This window comes from Episyrphus balteatus, chromosome 2, assembly GCF_945859705.1.
Source record: "Episyrphus balteatus chromosome 2, idEpiBalt1.1, whole genome shotgun sequence".
Taxonomy (NCBI): domain Eukaryota; kingdom Metazoa; phylum Arthropoda; class Insecta; order Diptera; family Syrphidae; genus Episyrphus; species Episyrphus balteatus.
The window spans coordinates 25995515-26009702 of NC_079135.1; the positions used below are offsets into that span (position 1 = coordinate 25995515).

The 14188-nt window shown below is 30.0% G+C and overlaps 2 protein-coding genes and 1 long non-coding RNA gene across 3 annotated transcripts; 2 read left to right on the plus strand and 1 right to left on the minus strand.

Moving 5' to 3' along the window:
* The first annotated feature begins 5692 nt into the window (after window positions 1–5692).
* On the plus strand, window positions 5693–7653 carry LOC129912339 (uncharacterized). The gene is made up of 3 exons (XR_008771802.1): window positions 5693–6256; window positions 6313–6844; window positions 7502–7653. It is a non-coding gene; the product is annotated as an uncharacterized LOC129912339 (long non-coding RNA).
* LOC129912336 (uncharacterized) lies at window positions 7484–8113 on the minus strand. Its single transcript, XM_055990550.1, has 2 exons — window positions 7981–8113; window positions 7484–7891 (listed from the first exon to the last, which is right to left on the minus strand). Exons 1-2 carry the CDS (start codon window positions 7990–7992, stop codon window positions 7559–7561), a joined length of 345 nt encoding a protein of 114 aa, XP_055846525.1. The 5' UTR covers window positions 7993–8113; the 3' UTR covers window positions 7484–7558.
* A 3036-nt stretch (window positions 8114–11149) lies between these two features.
* On the plus strand, window positions 11150–11684 carry LOC129912335 (uncharacterized). The gene is made up of 2 exons (XM_055990548.1): window positions 11150–11216; window positions 11303–11684. Exons 1-2 carry the CDS (start codon window positions 11205–11207, stop codon window positions 11663–11665), a joined length of 375 nt encoding a protein of 124 aa, XP_055846523.1. The 5' UTR covers window positions 11150–11204; the 3' UTR covers window positions 11666–11684.
* The last annotated feature ends 2504 nt before the right edge of the window (window positions 11685–14188 follow it).

A 14188-nucleotide genomic window follows, 5' to 3' on the forward strand; every position in this document is an offset into this window, starting at 1 on the left:
GAATTGTGTTTAGTTTTTGGAGTTTTGTGAATAGGTGCATATTTTGCAATATGGCGCAGATGTAATAAGGGCATTATGGCTCTATATTATACCCGACTGCGCCATAATGCCCTTATGTAAAACTAATTTCAAAAGTAACTCTGCATTTTTTTAAATTTGAAAATAACCTCAATTTAACGTTAATTTTATGAAACTTATTTACAATTATATTTCAGAAATGCTGAATATACGTAAAAAAAGTAAAGGGTTCCGAAGTAAATGGGGTTCGCCATATTGCCCGTACATAGGGCAATATGGTTTTTTTTGGACTATTTTTAATTTAATTTATTTTTTGTTAAAAAGCTTGAATTTTTATTCTTAAATAATTTATTTATGTTACGTTTTTATAAAATTTAATTAAAAAAAATGATTGAAGTAAAAATTGTAGTCCGTAGTAAAGTTATTTGAGTTTGTGCTTAGGTATGCCATAATGCCCTAATTTACCCTATGTATAAATATGGCATATGAGAGTATATTGAACGCATGAAGTTCGCAAGCCTCCGGTTTGGTTTAATGATTGTCGATGTGACGTTTAACATTTGAGTAGGTTTATAGATTTTATCGTATATTTCATTCATAAAAAAAAATGTTAAATAATTCAGTATCCAAGCCACCTATGGTTAATTTTTTTTTTTCCTTAATACTTAATAGGTAACATGTCTTAAAAAGTTTGAACTCAAGATATTTACCGGGTCTTAATTACAACGTACTAAAGCAGATTTTTGCTCCCTAACTGCAACTAAGTCAAATATAATAATTATTTTCCTACAAGTCAATGGCCTTAAAATTGTTTATAAAAAAAAGGATGGAAAATAAATTTTATTATTGATTTAGTACAAAAAGCTTTAATTCGGTTCTTTTTTGGTTTTACGATCTTGAACAAATTTTTACCAACATTATAACCTTTAAAGAGATCGGATAGCTTGTTTTTTTTTTTCAGATAAAATTTGCTTTTTTCAAGTTGAATACGACCACTTCTTGTTGAGATATCGAAATTTGAATGGAAAATGATCTTTTTGTCCAAAACCATCAATATCTCAGTAACCGCTGCACTGATTGCACAAGAAAATTTAGGATGGTTTTGAAATCTTGAATAAATTTTCCACAAAAATCATGTACGATTTGTTTTTCTTTACATTGCGAGTGATTAAAAAAAAAGCTTTTGGGATAATCAGGCGCTTAGTAAGAAATACGTGGAAACCCTGTATATGGCCACAAAAAACCTACAAAGTTTCGATTCAATCCATCGAGGCGTTTTCATGTTTTTTCATGAAAAAACAAATTTTTTTTTCAGTTTCAGGCGTCTTTTAGGCATTTATGGGGGGAAAATAATTTTTAAAAATTAAGAAACACAAATTCAGAAACTTTGACATTTTTTCAAATAACTCCAAAACAAATTAAACATTTATGTAAACTTCCGCCAGAATAGTGTTTAAAATTTCAAAAATTGTTCCTTATATTTTGGATAAATTAAAAAAGAAAAACAAATTTTTTGAAAAAACAAAAAATTATGTTATTTTTTTTATATTATTTTCCTTAAATTCAAACATTTTTATCAAAAATGCATCAAAAAATAAACTGAAAAAAAAAAACATTTTATTCTTGCATTTTGATTTCATTAAGAACAAAAATCATTTCAAAATAGAGACCTTTATATTTTTGCCTTACCTTTCCCTCAATTTTATCCACTAGTTAATTAAATAATTGCATAGTCTGTAAAAATAAAAACCACTCCCAGGGCTTTCCCATAAATCACCAAAAACCTCAACAACTTTCAAGCAAATAATGCACTTTCTAAAACAATAAAACCCTGCATTATATGCATGTAACTACTAACCCACACCAATTTTTATTCCCCAGAGTACCTTTCAAATCAACTTGCTAATTAAGTTAACAATTCACTATATCCTACACAAGCAAGTAAATATTAAACTAATTGAATGGTCATCAATCCATTTTCCACTTAAGTGAGTTTATCTTGAATTAAGACATCGCTGTATATTGTGCATTGATGTAGGTAGCTATACGCAATTTAGACCTCATTTAAAATAATATATAAAAAACCTATTATTTTAATTGTAATGAATGTCAAATTGCCAATGAAGGGATATAATAAAGCCATCAACACGTTTTTTTGTTGTTAACTCAAATCAATTATAACAAAGAGTGATATCAATTTAAACTTCAAGTCACTTCAGTTTTTTTATTTTTTCACGGCCATACAACTTGATAAATTTGGTTCATTTGGATAAAATATTGTTATTTTTATAAAGCTTAAACTGGATCTTATGAATGGCCATAGTAAGTTTTGATTTTGTTGCTTATCAATACAATTAACCATTGTTATAGTTGAAATTAAACTAAAGGATTTATCTCCCTATAGACCATGAGTTGGAGGTCATTTGCATTGACAAATTTCCATCAATTACAGTATCCAATAAGTAGGTTCCTGATAAGACGTTCTCGAGCTTTTTTTCTGAAGTGTAAAGAGGGAACTCTGCAAACGGTTCCAACGCCCAAAATTTTGTTATATAACACTGGTAAACGGTCAAAATAGACACTATTATTTTCTAACGTACTTCGGCTAAAATTGGATAATATATATGGACTTTCAAAATTTTCTTTTACTTGGTCTTTTTGAACCATTTTCCTTTAACGCATATTTTAACAAATAGTGAGCAGGGTTATTGTATTTTGTATGCATTTGTTATTTAATTTTTTTTTCATAAATTTAAAATATAAAACTGAAGATAGTATGTATAAAAAAAATCATGTGTGAATTTCGTGGTAGAAGTGAAACCTTAAAAAATCATTGTTCTTGAACAAAAATCGAAAAAACCTAACTTTTATTCCATCACCTTCAAATCGATTTTTCTTATATAAAAACCTATAATAAATTTTATATCATCTGAAAGCTCATTATTTCACCTTTTGTATGTAGCTTGAATCGTATTTTTACCATGCCTAAAAAGAAAGTTAGAATTTTTTAAAGCCAACCATGTCGAAATTTCTGGTGTTTTGAGGTATTTTTCAAGTTTTTCAATTGAAGACTGTAGAACTTGTAGAGCACGTACCGTTATGTTTGATATATCAAATGAAAGGAAATATTATCAGCATGCGTATTAAATTTAAATCATAAATTTATGTGCTCTAGATGAAAAGATATTACGTGTTTAGAAAAAGAACACATTTTCACCGTTATCTCAGAATTTTGAATATTAAATTAATTGAAATTTTGCACAATTATAGTTTATTTAATAACCTGTCTACTCAAGTAGCACACTGGTGTATAAATTGGTGTAAATTCAATAATTTTGGTGTAAAATTGAGGAAATTGAAAAAATATGGTGTATTTCTCAAAATTATTGGTATAAAAATTATACCACTGTCTTTTCTGTAAAAAATTTAAACATTTTTTTAAGATTCAGTGCAAAAAATACACCTATATTCAGTTGTTTTTATAATATACCATTAATGGTGCATAAAATTATTCGATTCTGAAATCAACCAAAACGGTATATTTTGTACACACTCTTTGGTGTAGGAAGTACACCCTGTGGACATAAAATTCACCAGAATGCAAAAGTGGGAGACGACATATTTTTCAATGGCCGCCATTTAAAAAAAGAAGACAGCGACTAATTATTTTACTATAATAGTATATTTATCGACCTAATTACCCCGCATTCTTGGTTTTTTCGATTCGGTATATTATATTATAAAAGAACTCTTCTAAAAAAATGTAAAAACAACAAAAAAATTATAATTTTTGAAAAACTGATTTTTAAAATCGAAAAAAAAAATCATTAATTCACTGACATTTTTGAGGCGATCGATTTTAGAGGGGGTAGAATCTAAAATTAGTAGACAAAATGTGTTTCGTTTTAGAATTTGGCAAACAAATTCATATTTAACCATTAGTTTCTTATGGCAATATTATGAAAGTGAATAAAAATTCGTTTTCATTTATTTCATAAGAAATGGTTTGAATTAGAATTCATCAAACTGTTTGAGGTAAAAAATAAACTTTGGCTCAAATTTTAAATCAGAATAATTTAAATGGTGTATTTTATATATAGATTTATTGTGTATTTTTTCAATTTCAAAGAGATAATTTTCACCAAAAACCAGATCATTTAATATACCACTAGCGCCATTTATACACAAAAATCGGTATATTTTTTTAACCACCGGAGTTTATTATATACGAGAAAATGGTGTATTTTTTATATTAAAAATGTATATCACGAAAGTGCAAAAAATACACCAAATATTTTGGTGTATTTTAGATTTTTGTGCTACTTGAGTACAGTATATCTATTCATTTACCTATGTATCTATCAAAACAAAAAAGTTATAATCAATTAATTTTTCCTGTCGCTTTTCCGTTTCATAGTGTTTCAAATCACTACGATACTAAAGAAGATTTCACTTCAAAATAAATATATTTTACAAATAGTTAAATTATATTTATTTGCAATATTTAATTAAATTAAAAAATAGTTTTGGGATTAAGCATAAACTATATAATATTAGTTTTTTCCCCGAAAACAGAGGTTAAATCACTAACGATAAAAAAAAATTAAAAACTACTAACTGCCACTTGTAAAATATGTCAAAGAAAATTGGTTCAGAAAGACCAAAAAACATAAAGTATCTAATTTTCTCCTTCACATGCTCAATATTTATTAATGCTCAAAGCGTAAAATTAAACTACATATTTAGTAAAAACGTTGAAAATGTAGTTTTTCTCTTATTTTTTGATAGTTTATTATTAGTTTTTTAATAATATTTTAATTTTAAAATTTTTTATAAGAGTCCATATCGATAGGAAATGTAATTATCTGCAAAAGGTTTCTTACTAAAAATTTTGACAATCGGCTTGCTTTTCAAGTAACCAACTAAAAACTCGAAAAGTAACAAAAACAGTCTAAAGTTTTGATCGTTACCAAAATAGCCATATTTTTATAAATTATGTATACATTTTTAAGCAAAGTATCTTGTTTTTTTTTTGCTAGAAAATGTACTACATATACTAAATTTAAAACTGCGAGGATTCGAAAGATTTTGAATTTTTCTTTCAGTTGTCAAAAATTTCCTTTAAAAATCGATTTTTTAAATATTTTAGTACATTTAGTACAAAAAATTTAAGAATTTCTTGCTTATTATTTCAGCTTTCAGGTGCCGGTTCACTTTTCTTTTGTTCAGATTGTTTATTACCCAAGAAAAAATTTGAAAAATCATATCTCGAAAACCTTTCCATAAACATCTTTTTAGATAATATTTTCAAGTTTTCTGGGCTTAAATCTATACAAAAAGTACAATTTGCTGTTTTTTTGTTCTGTTTTAAATTTGTTTTATAAGAATTGTACATAATTCTGATAACACTATTATTTCTATTCAGTTATGAAAAGAATAGAAAAGACAATTTTAAGACAATTGAATGAAATTTTCGGACACAAATTGATCACGATCATGATAATTTCACTAAGCAAAGACCGACAATCATGCTGTCCAATTAGTAGTTCAAACAATACAAAACGAACTTTATAAGAAAATAAATTCTAATCTTGATTGAAGAAATCTACCCAATTAAGAATATTAAAGACAATCAATTAAAAAATTTAAATTTCTACTCAATTCTATATTTCAAAGTTCCATTTAAATATTCATCACACAATCTAACAATATTTGTATTTAACAAATTTTTCAAAGATGGCGACCAAATAAAATCAAAATGATTAAATTTGTCCGCTGATATTCCATAAACACCGATTGTCGATGGTAAATTTTTATAAAGCTCATGTACAGCCTTTGGCGTAGCTAAAGCATCAGTACGACCATAATGTAAAATAATTGGCATAGTAATTTTTGTTAAATTATATCCATCAGGTTCAACTCGGTGATAAAATTGTAAATTTCCTTCTAAACCACGATCATAAGAAACAAAATCACCAGATTTTAAAATTTGTAGAAAATGTTCAATTTCTTGAACAGAACCTCCAGCAATAATTGCTCCCAAGGCTAAAGGGTCCATGGACTGTTAAAAAAATTGACAAACAAGAGTAAATATTAAATTTGACGAAGGAAAGATCATAATACCTGATTGTATTGCCCCACACCGAAAATATCCGACACAATTTCCAAACACTTTAGATTATTCTCTGAATTGATTGAACATTTCTGCAAAAGTTGTCCTTGTGGAAAAGCCTCAAATGTATTAGTTTTGACTTTATCCTTTACAAACCGCTTAACTAAATTCATTGTTTCCAGAGAGAATTTTGTAAGGTTTCTCAGAAAAACCAATGGCGCCAAGGCCTGAAAGAACAAAATCCGATCTTCGTATTCCGGTCGTGTGGTACAAAGTGCTAGAAGTGCTGTGGCACCTTGTGAATGTCCAATGTAGATTATTTGATGAAATGCTGTGACATCACGAATTTTATCAATTGTTGCTGAAATATCATAAACTCCGATTTCATGAAAGCTAAATTGCCAAAATTGTGGATCTTTAATCGTTAACTTTGTGTGATTTCGACTTTGAATAGTTCCACGGGTATTGATTAACCAAACGTCATAGTTGCTCGATGCTAGCTGAAAAGCTGAAGAATTGCTAAAAAATTTTACAGCTACGTTAGAAAAAACGGGCCTTTCTTACCCAAACTGTTCTCAGGTCCAAGCATTACAAAACTTAACGAAGAAGTGAACAAACCATGAACCAGAAGAACTGGTTGATGTCCTGGCTTTGGAATTCTGTATAAAACCAAAATATAACCATCCTCAGTTTGAACTTCATAAGTTTCACATGGTAAATTAGCCTTTTTAATCCATTCGTCCTGACAGAAATGTCAAAAATTTACAACAAAAAAACTTAACGAAAAAAGATTACTTACAGTTTTTAATTTAGCTTTATTTTCAACTTCTCGATCATAATGATCAACTTTTTTCTTAAAAATATTCCACGGCCAAATGAAATTGTTTCCACCCTTTGCATAGTTTGGAATTTGAATTAATAACAAGGAAATATGAATCAGTACTTCTGGACAGTGTTTGAAAAGCATTCTAAATGTTATTAGATTCGTGCAAATAATGTTAAGCTCTATTAGATGTGAATTAGTGGGAAAAATAATTATATTATTGTTTTTTAATCATTTTAAATATCTAATTGATGTGGAAGTTATGAACTTTACACGCACCAATAACCTCAACCTTGCAAGCGGAAATATAATTTTAGGCTAAATTTTGTTGCTCGTTTGCTAACTATTTGGTGAATTATTACCAAAAGGTCACTTATCATTATAGTTCCGAAAAAACAAGGTAAAATTATTTTCTATTTCTTATTTTCTTGTTAACCACTTAGTCGATTTTGATCAAATCGTACAAAAATCTAGTTTTCCTAACCAAATTTATTAATGAGTTAAACATTTTGTTTAAATTTCTTAACATTTTTTTTATTTTATTTCAGTCAATTTATTTACAACATTATTTTTGTTCGGTCCAACAACCTGTCTCAGGAATTTTTTTACCACGCGGAAGCATAAGCTAATGGAGCAGCAGCATATGAATAATGAGCTGGAGCAGCATAAGTCTTGAGCACTGGAGCAGCATGATAAGTTTGCACCAGAGGAGCAGCATAGGTCTTTACCACAGGTGCAACAATGGGTTGCACATAGTGGGCTTGGTCATGCACTACAGTTGAGCTTTGATGCGAAACAGCGGTCGGTATACTCTTGACGATGGCTCCAACTTTGGCATAACTGTGCTCCTGGACAATGGGAGCAGAGTAAACCAGAGGGGAGGATTCGTAGAGTCCTGGACGGGCAGCAGCTACAGCGAAGAGAACAGACAACACCACCTGTAAAATTTCAAAATAGAAAAAAAATGCAATGTCAATAAAAAAAGTCTTTTTATGTAACTCTCGGTTGTGGGCGGTAAAATACTTACCAACTTGAACATTTTGATTTAGTTTTGGTTTTTTGGATTGTTAAGGAGGTCTGTGTTGAATGAGGTTGGAATTCAATTGATACCATTTTGCAGCTGCATGAAGTCTTTTATACTTAATCGACTCGAAAAAAAGCCCAAACAATGAGTACTTTTTTTGTGTGTGCTGAGTCATATAAGATACAAAACTATCAGGGGAAAATAAAACGAGATACAAAGTATTTTGGTCTGCATGATGGTTTACACATGAAGAAATCTAACCAACCAGATGCATGGTCTATTACCAAAATTACAGCATATAGGTGACCGTGAAAAGTTCATTTACTTACAAAGTTGCGGACATTGGACACAAAAATAATGCAGAAGCCTATCCGTTATAGACATTCATAAATGATATAAGTAAAACGATTTTATCGAGATCAAAGGTTATAATGCTTTTAGTTGCTATCATTTCTATTGATAATGTGGGGCAATATGGATGCTGGAATGTGACTTTTTTTTATTTATTATTAAAATGTATTATTTATTGAGATAATCGTTATCTTATTAAGTTAAATTGCGAACACTTTTTTTGGGAATTTCAGTTATAATTTTTAATGTTTGAAAACAATACCTTTCGACGGCGCGTGAGAGAATTAAGGATTTTGGGAACGTGAGAAAGTTAACTCGTTGACCGAGTTCTTCGACGGTGTTTTTATAGCATTAGTCCTTTTTACGAAAGAACAATTTTTAGCATTTTTAGATATTCTTCTATGGAATTCTGAATCCTAACACAATCAGGCCAATTATTATTATTATTAACGAGACATACGAAAGGATGATTTTTGTTTTACAAGAGTCATCACTTCAGACTTGCTTTAGACTTCCGCAATTTAATAATACCTATAATGTATCGGGTCAAAAATAAATTATAAAAATTTTCAAATTCGGCCTTCTTTTCAAATTAGGTATAGACAAAAACTCAAAAAGTAAGAGAAAAAATCGAAAATATTGATCGTTACAAAAATGTTCATATCTTTATAATTTATCCATAGATTTTGAAGAAAATTATTTTGTTATCCTTGCCAGAAAGTGTACTATGAGGATTCGAAAGATTTTTTTTTTCTCAAAATTTTTGCAAAATTTTCTTTAATAAAAAAATGTTTACAAAATTTTTTACTACATTGCACTTAAACATCTGGAGTGACCCAGAAAAGTTGTTCTAGTGTTTGTTGCTTATATACTCAGCTTTCAGGCGCCCGCTATTCTGTTCAGATTAGTTGTTTATTACTCAAGATATAGCCCGAATACTAAGTAGGCTGGAAAAAACAACGACAAAAAACTTTGAAAGACCATATCTCGAAAACCTATTCATAAATATTTTTTTAAATAAGATTTTCGAGTTTTCTATACGAAAAGTATAACGGCACTTGGTGTCCAAAAATTTTATTTTTTTGTAAACTTGTTATCAACTTAAAGTCCAAATTTATTAAAAAACCTATTGAACTTATTTTGAATCAAAGTTTTTGAAGTGAAAATTTCTTTAGTATCGTAGTGATTTGAAACAAGATGAAAAAAATAAGCGACAGGAAAAATCAATTGATTAAAACTTTTTTGTTTTAATAGATAGATAAATGAAATTTATTCTGTAGATGGGTAGTTAAATAAACTCTTAATTGTTCAATTGTTTCAAATAATTTTATATAAAAAAAACTTGGGATAACGTTTTTTCTAAACACGTTATATCTTTTGATCTAGATCACATAAAAATTATATTTAATTTTAATATGCATCCTGATAATATAACCTTTCATTTGATATATCACACATAACGGTACACAGAGAAAAATATGACCCGCTAAAAACTAATAGATTGCCATATTGTTTTACCGTCCATACATTTCATAAGGAAATCTTATTAAAGTCAACGATTAATAAGGTTTTTTTAAGGAGATTTCTTATTATTTTTATAGAGAAAATCTTATTAAAATTTGACTGAAAAGTTGATTTTTTTTTGCAACTTAGCACTAGAACAAAAATCGCGATCAATATTTTCATGGCAGGTTGGTTCAGGTGGTAAGGTGGGCGACTAATGATTTGAAGTCTCCAGTTCGATTCCCAGCCTGGTCATCTTTTTTTTTATTTTTTTGCAGATTTTAAAACAATAAGGAAAACCCGATTGTTTTAATAAGGTTTCCTTCTTGGATGAAAACCATAGAGAAATCTTATTGTTTTTGTTCTATTTTATGTGGTCTATTTTTCTCTGTGTAGGTAGATTTTTTGCAAGAACATTGATTTTTTAGGGTTTCACTTCTACCACGTGTGAATTGCACACATGTTTTTTTTTTATTCTGAGTTACGGCTGGTAATACTATGTGAATGAATACTAGTCTAGTATCCATTCAAAAATACCTTTAAGTTCATTCAGCAAACTATTACTCGCTAAACTACTAAATCTAATTGTTTAATTTTTGGTTTTATTCTTCAATGAATGAATTATACTACCTATTTTAAACAAGCACGTATCGAACTTATATTAAAACGACATAAAATTAGGTCAAAAGTAACAAAAAAACTTTATCAACAAAAATTTTAGTTTCCTTCTTCTTCTCATTTCTTATTATACGATATCAAAATATTTAAAGTCAGTGCCCCTCGTATTACGTTTACTACAATTTGTTCTTATACACACGCATCGAATTAAATGCGTGTGATAATGAAAACCAAACATTAACCTTAGTTTGTTACATTCCTCTCACTTTTCATTTACTGCCGGTCACCGTAATAGAAAAATAAGTGTACCAACTAACATTGTGCGTGCAATGTCTGCAGAGAACTTGTACCTGAAAAGACTTTTTTTCATGGTCACCTATGCCGTAATGAAAGTAATAGACCATGCGTTGACTAAACATGTCGTCGTCGGTCGTCATCGTGCGTCGCCGGCCTTTTCGATTTTCTTTAGGCCAAGAGATTAATAAAGTTATGTGTGTATGTGAGTGTACAGCACGAACTTCGTATACGAAAAGACTTTTTCATGTTTTACTTGCACTATTTTTCAACTTTTATGACTCAACGGTAAAATGTGGTTGAATTTTGTCTTCGGAGACCCAAAAAGGAGTATGTACTCTGAGCCATTTTAGTTCAAATAAGTATAAAAGACTTTGTGCAGCTGCAAAATGTTATCAATTGAATTCCAACCTCATTCAACACAGACCTCCTTTAACAAACAAAAAACAAGCTAAATCAAAATGTTCAAGTTGGTAAGTGTTACAACCGCCCACATCCGAAAGTTAAATAAGACACTATTTATTGAAATTGCATTTTTCTATGTTTTGAAATTTTACAGGTGGTGTTGTCTGTTCTCTTCGCTGTAGCTGCTGCCCGTCCAGGACTCTATTCATCCTCCCCTCTGGTCTACTCTGCTCCCATTATCCAGGAGCACAGTTATGCCAAAGTTGGAGCAATCGTCAAGAGTATACCGACCGCTGTTTCGCATCAAAGCTCAACTGTAGTGCATGACCAAGCCCACTATGTGCAACCCATTGTTGCACCTGTGGTAAAGACCTATGCTGCTCCTCTGGTGCAAACTTATCATGCTGCTCCAGTGCTGAAGACCATTTCAGCTCCAATCATTAAGACTTATGCTGCTGCTTATCCATCTCATTACTCTTATGCTGCTGCTCCATTAGCTTATGCTTCCGCGTGGTAAAAATTCCTGAGACGGGTTGTTGGACCGAACAATTGTTGTTAAATTTTTTTTTTTTTCCTGACTGAAAACAATAAAACAAAAAATATTTAAATTAACAAAGTTGTTTTTTCATTTAGCTGTGTTTTAGTTTTTGTACAGACAAAATTCATTAAATTTTACTTAATGTTAGGGAAAGTATGTGTATTTTCATTAAAGTAAAGGTTTGGCGAAGAAATCTTCGTTAGTGGTTAAATTTTGGAATTTATGACACAATTTTTATTTTTATCCTTCAGTATAGTATGTTTGTATCGACAAACAATAGCCACGATTGCATATATTATATTGTATAATAGTTCCAAGTCCAAGACTTGCAAGTTGCAATAAACTTATCTAAGTAGGTAATTTAGAAGTCAAAAAGGCCGGTTTTTGGACGTCACCGTGCGTCGCGTCGTCACCTGCTCTGAAAAAATTAGTCCTAATTTGATAACATAATACTGTAACTTAAGTAATTTTTAGAATAGTTTCTGCATGTAACTTAATGTAACTTAATGAATGTGATTATGCACTAGATTACCTCTAATAAGATTGAATATTAGAACTGTGACCTATAATAGACCTCATGTCTCCTATCTTCTCTAGATCACAGATGATATTTTAATAGTACATTTGCTATATTTTTAATGGAGTTGCCAACAACTCCAAACTTGGTATTTTCAAGTAAAAATTGATTAGGTGATTTTTGTGGTTGTGGGTGTGTCAGTTATACTCATAATTTTATCAATTATTTAGCCGATATTCAGTAAAAGCAGGGACTCACACTCCCTTGGGGCAAGCGGGGCGGCGCCCCGGGGCCCCCGACCGACCCCAGGGCCCCCACTGGAGACAATGCAGAGAAGGAAACTGTTAGCATAAATTGAGTTACGAAGTAAATTAAAATGTATTTGAATCATTTCGGATACAAGGGAGACACATTATGTCATTGTCATTGTTTTTAAATCAATATATATTGATTTAAAAAAAAGTTACCCCAGGGGCCCCAAAAAAATAAACTGCTTTTTTAAAAGAAAAATTATTATTTTATCTTAATGCCCCCAAAAATATTTCTTGAAAAATCCTTGCAACCACAAATAATACAAAAAAGCAAAAAAAGTTTTGTTAGTCTCATACCAAATATTACTTCAAGTCAATACATTATGGGGCCCAAAAAAGCAAACAACTTCGGGCCAGGGCCCCCAAAAGCGTTTACTTCAGGGCGTCAAAAAAAAAATTAAATTAAAAAAAATGTTTTTTGAATTAAATTATATTTGTTGATGGACTACTAAATATTACTTAAGAGCCCCAAAAAATATGACTTCGGGGCCCTAAAAATATTATTTGAAGTGTCCCAAAAAACAATTTTTCAGGAACCCCGTTAGTTGAGAGGCAATCATATATTAATTTGGGGGCCCCAAAATCTATTACTAAGGAGCCCAAAAATATTCATTAAAATTTCTGATGGCATGACAAATATTATTTGAGGATCCTCAAAAGCTATTACTTCAGTGGTTCAAAACAATCAGGGCCCAAAACAAAACATTACGTTATTGGTGGCATTCCGAATATTACTTCAGAACAGAGGCCCCACCTATTAATTCTTGCCTCCAAAAAAATTATATTACTTAATTTTGAGGCCCAAAAAATAATTTTTCAGGGGCCCCAAAAGAAATAAACTATGTTCGATGATGGAAAATCAAAGGAGTACATTTTATTTCAGAACAGAGGCTCCAAGAACTATCAATTTTAAGCTAAAAAAAATTTATTTTAGGGACCTCTAAATATTTAATTTTTGGGGGTCCCAAAATTAATTTTAAGTAAGTATAGCAAAGTGCATATTAAAACATTAAAATAAACCTTAAAATAAATAATCCATACAAAAAAAATTTATGGTGAATACGTACTTTTTTTGGATCTTAGGGGCACCCGAATATCAAAGGGGCCCCAAAATGTAGTATTGCCCCGGGGCCACGGCGACTCAACGTACGCCACTGAGTAAAAGTATGACGTTCTTTATAACAACAAGTACTACTTAATCAAAACATATGTTCTTGATTAAATTTCAGTACCCAATTTAGATGCGTTACTGACGGGACACTACAAAGCAGCTAATTTTTAGGTAGAAAAATAGTCATAAATTGTAAAATGATGAGTTTTTAGCATGATAGGTACTTGTTTTTCAAAAATGATTGTTTTCGATATGGTAAAGACTGTTCCAGGACATGGACAAAACATAAAAATAAATAAAACTTATTTTTCAAAGGATAAAATAACACTTCAAATTAATCTCCAAAATAAATAAGTAATTTTATTTCTTTTATTGAGACGAATATTTACAAAAAATATTTTCAAAATCTCTTGAGTCGTTTATTTTTTAAACAATAAATTCATTAAAAAAATAAATTGCACGACTGGGGTCGCACGTACTTGCTCTTATGCTTAAAGTAACTATAATGTTAAAACTTTTTATTCAAGAAATTTAAAATTCGATATTTTCAAGAAATTTCATAA